Below are 13,675 nucleotides of genomic sequence, written 5' to 3' on the forward strand. Positions count from 1 at the left end.
GGTAAAAGATTACCCATATTTGTGTGGGTGACTAACCGTAACAGTTTTTAGATGACTCATGGTATGGTAGAGTGAATGTTGTGGATGAAAGCAAATTGGTAAAGCATGATGGTACGTGGAAACAAACAGCTACATGCCAAATGCATCCTTATCAACTGAATTTGAATGTTGGGGTATGCAAATATACATGCACCTTCTCAAGCCATCAATATCACACAACCTTCCATCTTTTGTGCAGAAACCCTTTGGCTCCGTTTGGTTCATGGAATGAATTTGAGGGGAAATAATTTCTCATGTCATTTTTCAAGAGATGGGAAATGAAAGATTCCTTTCTCATATTTGGTAATGCTGGGAAAGTAACTTGGAAATATCACTTTATTTCATTTTCTACGTTTGTTTTGAGTTGGAATGGAAAACAAAGTTTGTATAAATTTTCAATTATACCTACATTAAATCAAATAAAAAAAATGCATTTAATGATATATTGTAATTCTAAATTGTTAATGGGGATAAAATAGTGATGAAAATTGTTTATTTAATATTGGCTCATTTTTCCGAACTTTCTCATAAAGAGGGAAAACAAAACTCAAGTTGGGAGAATGACTTCACTTTCCCCTTTACTTTTCCATAAGTCAGTCAACGTTCTCATGCTTGGAGTTACCAAACATAAGAACGCAATTGATTTCTCATCTCCAAGTCTTCTTTCTCATGAATCAAATAAGGCCTTATTCCATATCCCATTTGGATATGATCACAGGGATTTGTTGGTTAGCAAAGGCTTCCCCCCCATTCACTAATTTATTTTTAAAAAACGAATCGTTTTTGCATTTGGGTTTTGTCTCTTGACGTTGCCCAAATTGTTGGTCAACTTGCATTGCATCACACACAACCTAGTCTTTCAACATGGATGTGTGGTGAAAAATCAAATCTCAATCACATCCTTTCGAAGTTTGACTGACAATGAACGCATAAGCTATTTGCTTTAGAATAAGGCGATTAAGATTAATCTTATTAATCTTATCTAATCTCCTTGAGAATTGGGTCTTGGGTCTACCCTGTCAATTCATGGAAAAAGTATGTTATCATGGTAGACTAAGATCCGAATTTCTAAACATGGATGGTAGCTTATCTTCTTTTCAAGAAGATCTATCATCAGTCATCCACGTGCACGTAAGTGATTGTAAATAACAAATAAATTATAAGACTCACATGAATACACGCCTCACTATCACGTATTACGTGGACAACTGATGCTAGCATAACTCATTCTTCTTTTCACATGTTGGGGCTGGCTGGCTCTGCCTCCATCAACTCACGCATCATGTATGAATGTTCCTCGCAAGAACACAATATCCGCAACTAGTACTGTAGTGACAATTGAAAACCAAATAATATTATATCCTCCAAGAATTGAAATAAGTCAAAAGCTCAACCAACACAAATAAAACATTTCTATTTCTTCACTAAACAAGCCTCCTCTCCCTCCTCATACCATACATTAAAATAAGGAGTTTTGCTATCCCATCAACCACTAGTTCCACGAGTTATCAACTGCCACCACATCTTCTCCATCTCCATTCATTCAATCCGCGTTTTTTTGGAAAAAATCAACCTGAGGCCCCCACCCACATATAAATTATTTTATTTCTGAGGTTGAGACTTAATTTTGCAAATACACACCAAAATGTCAACATTAATTAAATTGGAGCGAATCTTAATCTTACATTGATTGGAAAATCAAGGGGTCAAATATTAATTTCATATGGTTATTATGGACAATATCAACATTCAATCCAACAACTAGCACTATGTATTGTGTGGTTAGGAATTTAAAATGAATTAATATCAACGGCTCTGACCATCTCTTCTGGGTTCGCAAATCCCGAGGACCGCGGCGGACGCCTGATCATCACCGTCGCTGATCACGTCCGTTTGATTTTGAAGACTCTCAATTGAGCTCACGATCGCCGTTGATCTTAACTCCGCTTCACTTGATCTCTCACTCAGTAAACGGTTCTCTTCGCCCGGTCTGGCTCGCTTCAACAGCCTCAGCGAAGCCAACGACGACGTTTCGTCGCATCCCAAATCAGAATCTGGATCCGCATTCTCTCGCATTCGCTTCGACACCACCAAAAATTCCTCCTCCTCTTCTTCTTCTTCACTACTCGAACAACTCACCGCAGGCGGAGGCTCTGCCGCCGCCGAATGCGAACTAGACCACGGAACCACCTGATTTTCATCCTCATCATCATCATCATCATCAGCATCATCATCAACATCTTCACCATCATGACCACCATCATCATCATCCTCCTCATCATCAAGATCAACATCGTCTTCGTTCTCTGCTTCGCTTTCTTGATCCTCGTACCGCTGAAACTTAATTCCACGCCTTTCGACACAAATCTCACATACCGAGACGGTCGGCGTAAGCTTGGGTCCCGAGCCCATCCATGGAGTCGGCAACTGGCATCCATGGCAGAGGAGGTTCCTCGGGTGCTTCGCCACCAGAAAATTGGCTCCGTGAACTTTCTCATCGCAGTCCCAGCATAACTTCGCCTGGTCCGCCTCGCAGTGAATCCGAGCTCTCAGTCCACACAGCTCGCACTCTCTCATTTTCTGCTTGTTCGTTTATCTCTCTCTCAACCGCAGAGCAGAGCAGAGCAAGATATATGGGAGAACTTGCAGCGTTGCAGTGGGTTACGGAAACAGCCCTCTATTTCAGATTTAATTCCCTAACTTTGTATGTGCCTACGACAGTGGGATCAGGGGTATTTGCGTCTTTCTCCGGCAAATGAAGCAACTTGGGAAAATATCTTCACCAGTTCCTTCGAAGTTATTAGCTTCTTCTTTACGACATGCCCCGCAGCCGTTTAGTTTTTATACCCTGCACTGAGGTCCACGCATTTCAAATTCAGTTAACCCACGCCACTCATACAAAGCTCACGTGATCAGCACGTGAGAACGCATCGTCCTCCGCGTGGCAATAGTTTGTTGGCGGACGAGTTGGAATGGTATGTGCGCTCCCCTACAGTCCTATATACTCGGCCTACCACTACAAATTTACAAAGCCAGCATCGACCCAAGAGCACCACGTGTCGCATAGTTTGGGGAGCGAAAGTTTGCGTGTCTTGGAGCAATTACCGGGCTCAGTCCAGATATTTTCTTTCCTTGGATTCGATGCTGACGTGGCGGACCCACAGTACAACCTGTGGGCACCTCCGGATTCCAAGTGTCGCCTACGTGGATGGGTCTCACGCCACAAGGGGCCTTGAGGACACGTGACGCCCACGTGGGCTACGTCTTATGGGTGTTACCTTGGCTTGGGCCCATAGACCCATACCTAATTCTATCCATGCCTCGGCTTTCGGCTCCGTCTTAATGTAATGATTAATAATAATAATTTGGCCTCATCTTTCGGTTTTTTTAATCCATTTATTTTGGTTTATTTAGTCTAATATAAAATAGGGAACAGAATATTGAGATAAATATTAGGATGGGCCCATGAGGTTATGGGCAGGAAAAGGGTTGGGGTCATGGCGGTATTGTGTCCATGTCCTAAGGAATATATATAAATATAATACACAAAATTAATTTCTTTCATTGGTAAAGGATTATTTACTAGATAAAACGGTATTAGTTTCTTCCATTAGGAAATGAGAAAAGTTACTCGTTTTCTTAATGGCAAGTTAAACAAAATTTTCATTTTATAATTATGTCATTTGTGTGACTGGTTATAATTTATATAGTCTAAATTAATCTAATTTTTAAATGAGAGAATTCGAACTTGCATACAAGAAGGTTGGTTCACTGCTTTAATTAATTGGCCTAACCTATGTGTGTTGTTTTATGCTGATTTTAAACGAGATTGAATGTTGTTAATAAGTGTGTATGTCATGTATATTGTAATCAAATTTGAAATATCCAATTAATTACCTTAGTTTCATAGTCCGAGACTCTGAATTAAATCAACTGTCCCACGAAACAAAAGAAGGCTATTGTGGCATATGATGGATGATATGGCAATTTCATGTGATGGTCCTAGGTGGCATATGATTACATAGTGGGGGAAATCTTGGCGTTGCCGAGGAGGTGGAGGTATGGGCAGTTGTAAATTGTCGAGCCAAAGCAGTGGGGCAAAGGAATTGTATTGGAATTGTGTGGAAGAGAAGTGTTTGCGGTGAGAGGGAGGAAGGTTGAAGAAGATATGAGAGAGAGAAAGAGAGAGAGAGAGAGAGAGAGAGAGGTTCTCTGGATCAAGACAGAGGGGAAGGTGCATGTTTCTTTTTCTTTGGCAATAAATCCAAAATCCAAAAATATGAAGGTGTTGAAAAATATGTCTTACATTGAAAACTTAATTAAGTAAAATATAATATATAATGAATGGTTCCACTATTAATATTATTGAGATTTTTTATGATAAAATTTCACACTTATTGAGCTTTATAGGTGACTAAGTTAAGAACAATATCAATATTGCTAGTAATAGGCCAATAACTCGTTTTTCTGAAATTTAATAGGAAGGTGATGGCTAGTGATGTGCGGTAAGGTCCACCCATAATTTAGCATGCAAAATTTTCCCATTCGAAAATTTTCTATTTAAATATTTTTATGTATGATAAATTTTCTTTTGACATATTATTGTATTATGATTGGAAAATATAAAAGAAAGATGTGGAAGAAACTTGGGCCTCTCTTTGTAATAAGAACGTTTTTGTGAGATTTGGTCCAGTAAATACTGTGATGTTGTGGGAGGAGCCCAGTAATGCAAAATGCTCTAAAGGCCCATTCTGTATTAAGATTGTAGCAAAAAGTTGGGTTATTTAGACTTGTTAATTTGGGGATATGTGATGGTAACACTAATACTGTGTGATGCTGTTATACGAAACTAGAATACAGTCACGTGATATAATTATAAATATTTTATTTATTTATATTTCAACGTTCAACACATGTGTTTGGGCCCAAATTCGGCACGCCTAAGACCAGAAGGCAGGCCCATGATAAAATTGCCTGCCCAGCCCAGAGACTTGAGAAAAACAAAAAATAAGATCCAAACAGTTTGGGCTTCACACCAAGAACGTTGGAAATAAAGCCTCAGCCCAAAGAAAGCCCAGATGTGGAAACTTTCGAAATGGACTTCAAAGATCAGCCCGTAATTTTCGATAGATTCAAAACCAAGGGATCAAAGACACACCCACGTGATTGCCTCAGCTTTGGAAAAGTCAGCAATTTCAACTAAAATTTAAAAATGTGAGAGGGACGTCTCTGAAACACTGCCAATTGAAGATCAAAAACCCATCTGTGTTCAAGATTTTGCTCCAAATCAATACACCATCTCCCAAGAAATTCAAGGATCACGCTTTCTAAATTAGAATGGGAAACAGGGAACCACTCAGAAAATACAAAAGAAAAAGAGCCAAAACCGCCATAAAAAGCTCACACAGACGGTGGCGTTGGTTGAATTAGAAAGCTGCCACCCAGGAAACCAGGGAAGGGACTGTTTTTAGGAGGTGACTGCTCAGAACCTATCTAAGAAACCCTTCTTACTTTACATTATAAGAGATCTTTTTGCCGCCCATTGTTTAAAAGATTAAAAATGACCTCCTTAGGAGGATCTCTTATAAAAGCGAAAGAAGGCAAAGAAACAAAACACACTCAATTCATCAATCAATCAAAAAAAAACAAACAAGAAAAAGTTCACTTGGATCCCAAGAGAAAAACAGCTTTAGATCAGAATCCCAAAGTTCAGACTTAGAAAATAAGTCTTCTGAAAGCGAGATCCTTCTCGTTACAAATTTGGTTTAGCAAAAGCCAAGACAAACATAGTTTGAGTTTTCATCAATATGAAAACCTCAACAAATTTTACAGCATAGTTCCAGCTTGCTAAATCCTCGAGAATAGCCACTTCTGTCCCTTCAAACTGAAGAAGCTGCAGTTCTGCCCGCTCAAAAGTCTCCCAAGGCTTGAAGTAGATTGAAGCTCTGCCAAAATTGAACTTTGGTATCGATTTACAGCTGAAGCCAAGCAGCCAAAGTTGTTGACAGCACAGACATACCCAGTCCAGCCCGGATCAGAAGTTTCTACCCAGGAAGAAATGGGATTCTAGCCATCTTTTTGTCTTTCTAGAGTTGATTTCTCCCTTCTTAATTTTGTAAAAGGCAGTTCTGCCTGAAACAGTATTTTATTATTATCTATTCTGGCCAGAACAACCATTTGATACTGAGATAAATTATGAAAGTCCTCACCAGTCTGAGGCAAGAAAAGAACTTACTTGGGAGATATTCCTCACCCAAATTCACAATCATTTGTTTTAGAAGTCAGTAACTTGAGGCGCAAGTTATCCAATCTAAAAATAAGTCTGCTAGAATTTACATTGCTAGCAGTGGCACGCTCGCACACCAAAGAAAGCTGACTTGTCGACCAACAAGTGGTCTCCAAGCCAGTGGGGAACTTCGTCCTTCCACCTCAGGAGTAAAACACGAAAACGGGTGAACAACATGTATAAATTTTTTATTTTTTTATTTTTATGGTTTTAATGAGTCAATTCAATTCTTCTTATGTGTTAAGATTATAATTAGCAGTGAAGCACGACTGGCTCCTTATTGTTAAAAACTTGTGATTGTAGGGATCCATCTTGCAAGCTAGTACGTACGCTGCTATATATAATGTAAGGATTTTGATGTACAATTTGAGTTCAATACACATGCAAATGAAATGGACATAATCCCATGCTATCCAAACCCTAACAAAACTGCTTCTCTCGCAGACTTTCTTGATATATGTATGACTCTTTATTGTGTTGTTCATGTGTTATACATGCCTCACATATACGTGGCATGTTGATAGTATTTTTCCTTCATGTTACGTTTGGTTTATGGGAAAGGAGGCTTGGAGATGGTAAATCAATTGCTTTCCCATATTTAGTAAGTCCAGACATGGGAAGTGGTTGCATGAAAAATGGAAAAATAAGGGGAAAATGTACCCCTCCTAGGTCTGTAAACAGGTTGGAGATGGAGTGGAGCACTTGAAATCCGACCTGACCCGATTTTAAAAAATTATGACCTGATTCGATTTGAAAATCTGACGGATCATTAACAACTAGATCCATATCCAATTTGTTAAATTATTCAATACCGGATTCGATCACCCGATTCAAATTATTTTATGTCATATATACAAATAATTGAAAAATATTTTTATTTATTCACAAGATTGTTACATATGCATATATATATAGTAAGTGAAAATAAAATAAAATAAATTGAAATATATGTTATATCAAATTGAATCGGATCATTATCAGATTAGATTAGGCAAGATCCAAATTGGTTCCGTTAATTTAATGGGTTAACGGATTTAGAATATAATCGGGTTATCGAATTATACCACCAAATCAATTCAGTTTAATTTTAAAATGAGTCGGGTCGAACGGGCTTAGCCATCAGACTGAACCGACTTTGGCCCATTAAACCTCGAGCTACCCACTTCGATCCATGGGTTCGCAGGCCAAATGATGCCCTTACTTATCCGATGACCAAATGAAATATATCAACAACAATAACCTCATCATGACATCACCTATATATATATGTAAATTATTTATTTATTGTAAGAGGAAATTTGCACGTGAAAAAGATGAGAAGTAGCTGATCATATCATATTCATAGCTTGTAAGGTAGTGAAGAAAGTGATGAGTGAGATGAGAGATGGAAGATGTGTATGTGTGAGAGAGAGAGAGAGAGAGAGACAATAATTAGACAAAAAGCAAGTGGACGAACTTGAGGGAGAAAACTTCCAGGAAAAGGGAAGGCGATATATACTGGCATTGCTGAGGAGCCAACCATATTAATCACTATATGACATGCATATTAATTACATGCAGCAAACAACACAATCAAAGGGAAGGGACCAAAGGGCCAGGCCCCAGGCGATATGCAATGTTTTATCGGGGAGCTTCTTCCAACCTTCTTAATATTCTGTGTGTTTTTTTTTATGGTTTGGTTTGGTTTTTTTTCTGTTTTTGTTGAGGGTTTTTAGCAACCACATTGGTTTCGTGGAGAGAGCTTTCTTCTCCTTCTCGGAAGTTGCATGCATATCTGTATATTTATAATTATACGACCTTTATGTACAAAGCGTTACCTATAGTTGTCAGTAGGATATGACTCAATTGGTTGAACTCTTTCATCTCCACTTATATGAGCAGAAGTTCAAAACTCTTAGACACTTAATAAATATTTATATAAACCCTCTCCTCAATCGGTAAAAAAAGATGTTATTTAACTAAGTAGTAATATGTAATTAATATCCAATTATTTTGTCTGTATGTTTCATGTTGGGCAATTGGGAACCCTAGTAGGAGACTGAAAGGGATAACATAATTTTATATTATTTATTTATTTGTATTTAAGCCAAAAACCCACTGACTGCAGTACTGTAAAACCAAGGACTTAACGCCTCAACTTTTTGTGGGTAGCCTTAATTCATAAATAACTCACGTCCGCTTCCAAATCCACAAATCTTTTTAGTGCTTCTAGTCTGCCAAAGTCCATTGATCTAAACCCAAGAAAAAGTACTTTTGTCATTTTTCCCCAAAGCCGTTAATCAAGGTGTAAATTGCTCATGTTTGCTTATTAATATTTGCTACTGTTCTCCATGTAGATATCCAACAATTGTATGTTTTACGAACAAAAATTTGAGTTCCAAAATTTGATTCCATTGTCTTAAAAAAATTATCAACCACAGATAACATAGAAAAAAAAATAGTGTTTCTTAAAAAAATAAAATAAATAAAATAGCGTTATCAAAAAATTAGTTTGGGTTATGAATTGATAGCGAATGAGTTCAATGTATTGACACATCTTAGGTTGATTTTAAAAAAAAAAGATAGTGAGATGGGTTTCAATATTCCTACTAGAAAAGACATGTCAAGGTAAAGTGAAGGAAACTCATAGCCCTAGTTCCCTACAAGTTTACTTTATAAACAAAGTATCACACGAGTCTTGCAGAGTTATAACTAGTTGGCTTGAACATGTGGACTCAAAAGGAGAGGGGATTTTGCATTAGCTTTTTTCTTTTTGGTTACTGGTGGAGGGAGGTTCAAACTTTTCTTGTGTGGAGGGAGATTCAAGCTTTGATGGATCCATTATTGAAATTATCGAGATCATGTGAAAAGTTAATTAGATTACAAAACTTTTCTTGAAAGTTGCTTTCTCTCATGGTTCAAATGATTTTCATGTATGTTCTCAAAGCATAGGGCCATCAAATGGTGAAAAATTAATCTCCATTGAGATGTTGTGTATCAGTGTATAGAACTAAAAATATAACCTCGGTTAAACAGAGTCTTTATTAAACCCACAAAAGACCATCACACAAGAGATCTAACCAAAACAACATAAAAATTAAAAGCTTAAACCCCTCACCATGTCAACTAATATTGAGAAACCAAGTGCATTAATTTCTACGATTTGCGTACTTGATTTACATGGAATATGGGTTTAATCAATTAGATGACATAGAAGTACTTGAAATACACATATCACAGGAACAAATTACCACAAACACATGGAAGATTAGCTTAAAACCAGTATAGTCTAGTATAATAATCTTTCCCATCACAAAATCAAACCAAATTACAACACAGAGTCACTGTCACCCTCAAAGGGGACGGAGACTGCACCATAATGGCCACAAAGGAGGGGATACACCACCACCACACAGGTAAGCATCGCTGCACATAGAGACCCACCGATCTTTGGCCAAAAACAGAAATTCCCCAAAAATCGGAAACACATTAGCACATGAACGTTCCTCCAAAAATCACATTCTCCAACACACTTGAATCTGCCACTGCACTTAAGAGAAAACAACCACCAATCACAACACCAAGCTATATAGCTAAACCATTTGCGTACTTGATTTACATAGAATATGGGTTTGATCAATTACATGACATAAAAGTACTTGAAATACGCATATCACATGGTTGAAAATAAAGATGGATCTTCCAGTTGATTGAATTACCAAAGAACATTGCATTGATACAACTGGATCAAAGTTATTAATTAAAGAAGATATGACAAGAGACATGATCATTGGAAGCCTCCTACATGTACTTGATGATGAGGAGGATGATCAAAGTTTTCCTTCCACAGCTGCTTAGATCCATCCATCAAACCTGGACTTAACCTAAACATGAGGATGCAAAACTCCAGCTGACTGAGGGCCCCATCTCCATCCAAATCACCCTCCATCAACATCCACACAAGCTCATCATCTCCCATGTCATGCAAGCCCAGCACAACGCAGTTCCTCTTCAAGCTCTCAAAGGTGATGAGCCCCTTCTCCACATCCATCAGCAAAACAAACCCATTGCAGAGCTCCCCAATAAACCCTTCTTCTCCCAGCCTCGCGATCATGGACGGAAAATAGTCCACAAATTCAACTGCGCTCATCATGTGGTGATGATCTAACGATATCATGGTTTGGCTAATTGAAATATTCCGAACTAATTTGTATGAAGTTGTTGAGAGATTGGGGTGGAGGATATGGAGGCCGGAGGGGGGGCTATTTATTGATGAGTGAGTGAGGTAGAAATATATGAGGAAAATAATGAATTTAATTATTTTGTGTGACTTTCTTGGTAGCTCCTGTTAACTGTAGGCAACTTCTTCTTTCTTTTTCTTTGGTTCTGTGATGAGCTTCTCCTTCCTGGAAGCTGCATGGGATCTTGGGGATCTTATGCATATTGGTGCGAGTCTATAAAGTTACAAACTTTAAGGAGAGAGGAAATTACAGATTAGCCATACTAAAAATCATGCTTTGTTTACTTGACTAAATGACAAATAACCTACGGTCATAAACACAATTGTGTTTTATTTTTGTTGTTGTCTATTTTTAGTTTTTAAGTTTTAACAAACTTACTACACGAGAATGGATTGAAATTTTTGCAGTCACTGTCATGTGATATTACTAATTCACGTATTATAATATGAGTAAATAACATCATTGCCATTTCATGAGCCTAGAATATGATTTCATCGAGCCATATATGTTGTTTTTTCAGTACAAAGGACTCACTTGTTTGGTGGAATATGATGATCATGATAATGTTGGGTTTATACAATACGTGTTTATAGAGAGGTGCACATACACAGAACCATAAACTTATCATGTACAGGACAAAACTTATTGATAAGTGGTACAACATATCATGAAAGTATAATTCCATCCTTGAGAGGTTACAACTTCCTGCAGAAATCATAAGCGAAAACCAAAAACCTTCCCTTCTCTCTTCTTCTTCTTTTTCTTCTTCTCTTTGGTATACATATTCTCACACAAAGACAACGTCATATTGTAATTAACAGTCTAACAATATTACATTAACGATTCAATTTTCTTCATCGATCGTTACATGTTGGTCATATTTGGTAGTCTAGCCTGGCCATGAGACATTAGTAAATTCTATATAATAGATAAAATACACTAACACATATTGTACTAAAAAAAAAAGAAGCAATATATGACCATAAAAAAGTACCAAAAAATAAAAAATAAAAAATAAAAACCACAGTTAACAATTGGAATATGTACAAAATATATAGTAATGTCCTACAATCACGTTTATATCATCTGTGCGAGAGGCTTTTTTTAACAATTGGAATATGTATAAAATATATAGTACTGTCCTTCCGAGCCTGCGAGAGGCTTTTTTAAAAAAATTTAAATTTATTTTAGAATTCAAAAAGATAATGGGTAGTTGTGTTCTATAAAAATAGGATCTATTATTTGATTTTTCTTTTAATTTTAATTTTTTTTAAAATATAAAAAAGTGTGAATTTACCATATTATCCTCATTTAATTAATAATTTCAATTCTTAATATTTGCATCAACCAAAGATATTTTCTGGTATTTTAAATGTTTCACAATTATTTGCCTTTTACTCTATATATATAGATACATAAACATAAAGTTAAAACCCAAGAAAATCAGCACTTACGTTTACACGGTAGGACCATAAACATCAGTGTATTTGAAGGAACTGATTCGTAAATGTATAAAGGCAACGGGTAATGTCTCATGCCTATTACATAGTAATATGCATCGATCACCAATACCATGGTTAGGTATATAGGCAACGGATAATATCCGTTGCTAAATGTCAATTTTGGCATAGTGACATCCGAAATACGTCAACTAGATTAGCAAGTGTATTCAAAAGTATAGGCAGCCCTTCTCTTCTCCGGCTTGTTTGCATCATATATAAATTATAATTGCACCATATTGATGTTGCACTTTTGTTTTAAACTAAATCTTTGTTGTTAATATATTTCAAAGTTAAATTTGATGGTGATGAGTCGATGAGGTAACGTTCACATTGATTTGGTTGCTTGCATCAGTCCCAACAAAAGGGGAAATTTCAATGCAGCTTCCTTCTTATCCTTCTTCCTTGCTAGATTACAGCCACAACATATATTTCAGATTACTCATTGCGTTTTGGCGCTCCTGATTCCTGCTAACCATGTATTTCAAGCCTTGTACTGTCCTTATCAAAATATTGATAAACCTAGCTACAATGGATATCTCTAGAAATCTAAATAGTTGTTTGGCTAACAATTTGAATGGGGACATATTTATTGATCCCACAAAATTTCTACTTTTTCTTCGGTATTGCATCTTGAGTCCTATGTGTATCACAATTTACAAATTTAAGAACATTCACAATCATACTCTCTATTTTTTAGTTAAATTTTAGCTAAAAATATATAAAAGTTATTTTTGGAGCTCTCTATAAAATTTAAACTCCAATTATGCTCTCTAGTTTAGGGAGTCAGAAATAGGCCTGGGCACGGATCGGTTCGGAACAGTAGAATGCTCTTCTGTTAACCAAACCAAAGACTTCGGTAGACCATTTTCTCTTCCGTTAACCAAACCAAAGACTTCGGTAGACTTCGGATCGGTTAACCAAATATTCGGTTCAGATTGGCCGGTACACCGGTAACACCATAATAAAAACATACTAATAAAAATACAATTTATAATACTTTCACATAACATAAGTTCTTGAACAAATACACCAAATTATCTTTGTAAAATATAAAAATCCAGTAGTCTAATTCATCCAAGTATGAAATCAAATAACTTAGTCACTATGATAATTCAATATGTGCTCAAGATGTACTAGGAGCCACTTGTGTTTGTTGTTTGAACCTTTGAGTGTTCTTTTTATTGAATTCTCTACATTTATGTAAATGATTTTGACATTTGTTATGCGCTGGGTTCTTTAGTTTTTCATGCTGAATCCAACCATATAAAGAACATAAAATTTGGATCAACAGTTGGAAAGTTACAGGTAAAAAAGGGACAAATGTCGAAACTGGAAAACATAGGAAGTTCATAAATTCCTCTATGACCAAAAAATGCTACAGTACCCGGGTAAGTGATACAATGGTGATAAAGAAGTGATACAGTGGTGATAAAGCAGTGATAAAATGGTGATAAAGCAGTGATACAATGGTGAGAAAGAAGTGATACAGTAGTGATAAAGGAGTGATACAAAATGCTGATTGTATTTACCTTTGGTTTCTTGTTTTGTATTTAAATAATAAAATAAGTATAAATATCGGATCGGTACGGGTTTTCGTCGCGTTAGGAATTTTGTTTCCATTAACCAAA

The 13,675-nt window shown here is 36.6% G+C and overlaps 2 protein-coding genes across 3 annotated transcripts; both read right to left on the minus strand.

Annotated features, from left to right (window-relative positions):
• On the minus strand, positions 958–3,423 carry LOC18778597 (transcriptional regulator IFH1). 2 transcript variants are annotated; one of them, XR_002271448.1, is made up of 3 exons: positions 1,860–3,423; positions 1,210–1,365; positions 958–1,055 (listed from the first exon to the last, which is right to left on the minus strand). XR_002271448.1 is itself a non-coding variant. In XM_020563028.1 (2 exons), exons 1-2 carry the CDS (start codon positions 2,614–2,616, stop codon positions 1,313–1,315), a joined length of 810 nt encoding a protein of 269 aa, XP_020418617.1. In that variant the 5' UTR covers positions 2,617–3,423; the 3' UTR covers positions 989–1,312. The 2 variants fall into 2 exon arrangements, 1 of the variants encoding a protein (XP_020418617.1); XM_020563028.1 differs by having other exon boundaries at positions 989–1,365.
• Positions 9,484–10,752, minus strand: LOC18778712 (calcium-binding protein PBP1). Its single transcript, XM_020561307.1, has one exon. It carries the CDS (start codon positions 10,479–10,481, stop codon positions 10,092–10,094), a length of 390 nt encoding a protein of 129 aa, XP_020416896.1. The 5' UTR covers positions 10,482–10,752; the 3' UTR covers positions 9,484–10,091.

The sequence above is a fragment of the Prunus persica genome, chromosome G4, assembly GCF_000346465.2.
Source record: "Prunus persica cultivar Lovell chromosome G4, Prunus_persica_NCBIv2, whole genome shotgun sequence".
Classification (NCBI taxonomy): domain Eukaryota; kingdom Viridiplantae; phylum Streptophyta; class Magnoliopsida; order Rosales; family Rosaceae; genus Prunus; species Prunus persica.

Excerpts from the sequence above, each read along its gene's own strand:
- LOC18778712 (XM_020561307.1), bottom strand. The coding sequence starts at position 10,481 with ATGATATCGTTAGATCATCACCACATGATGAGCGCAGTTGAATTTGTG.
- LOC18778597 (XM_020563028.1), bottom strand. The coding sequence starts at position 2,616 with ATGAGAGAGTGCGAGCTGTGTGGACTGAGAGCTCGGATTCACTGCGAG. Across the intron at positions 1,366-1,859 it reads TTGCGAACCCAGAAGAGATG|TACTAGTTGCGGATATTGTG; the intron begins GTCAGAGCCGTT and ends TTGTCACTACAG.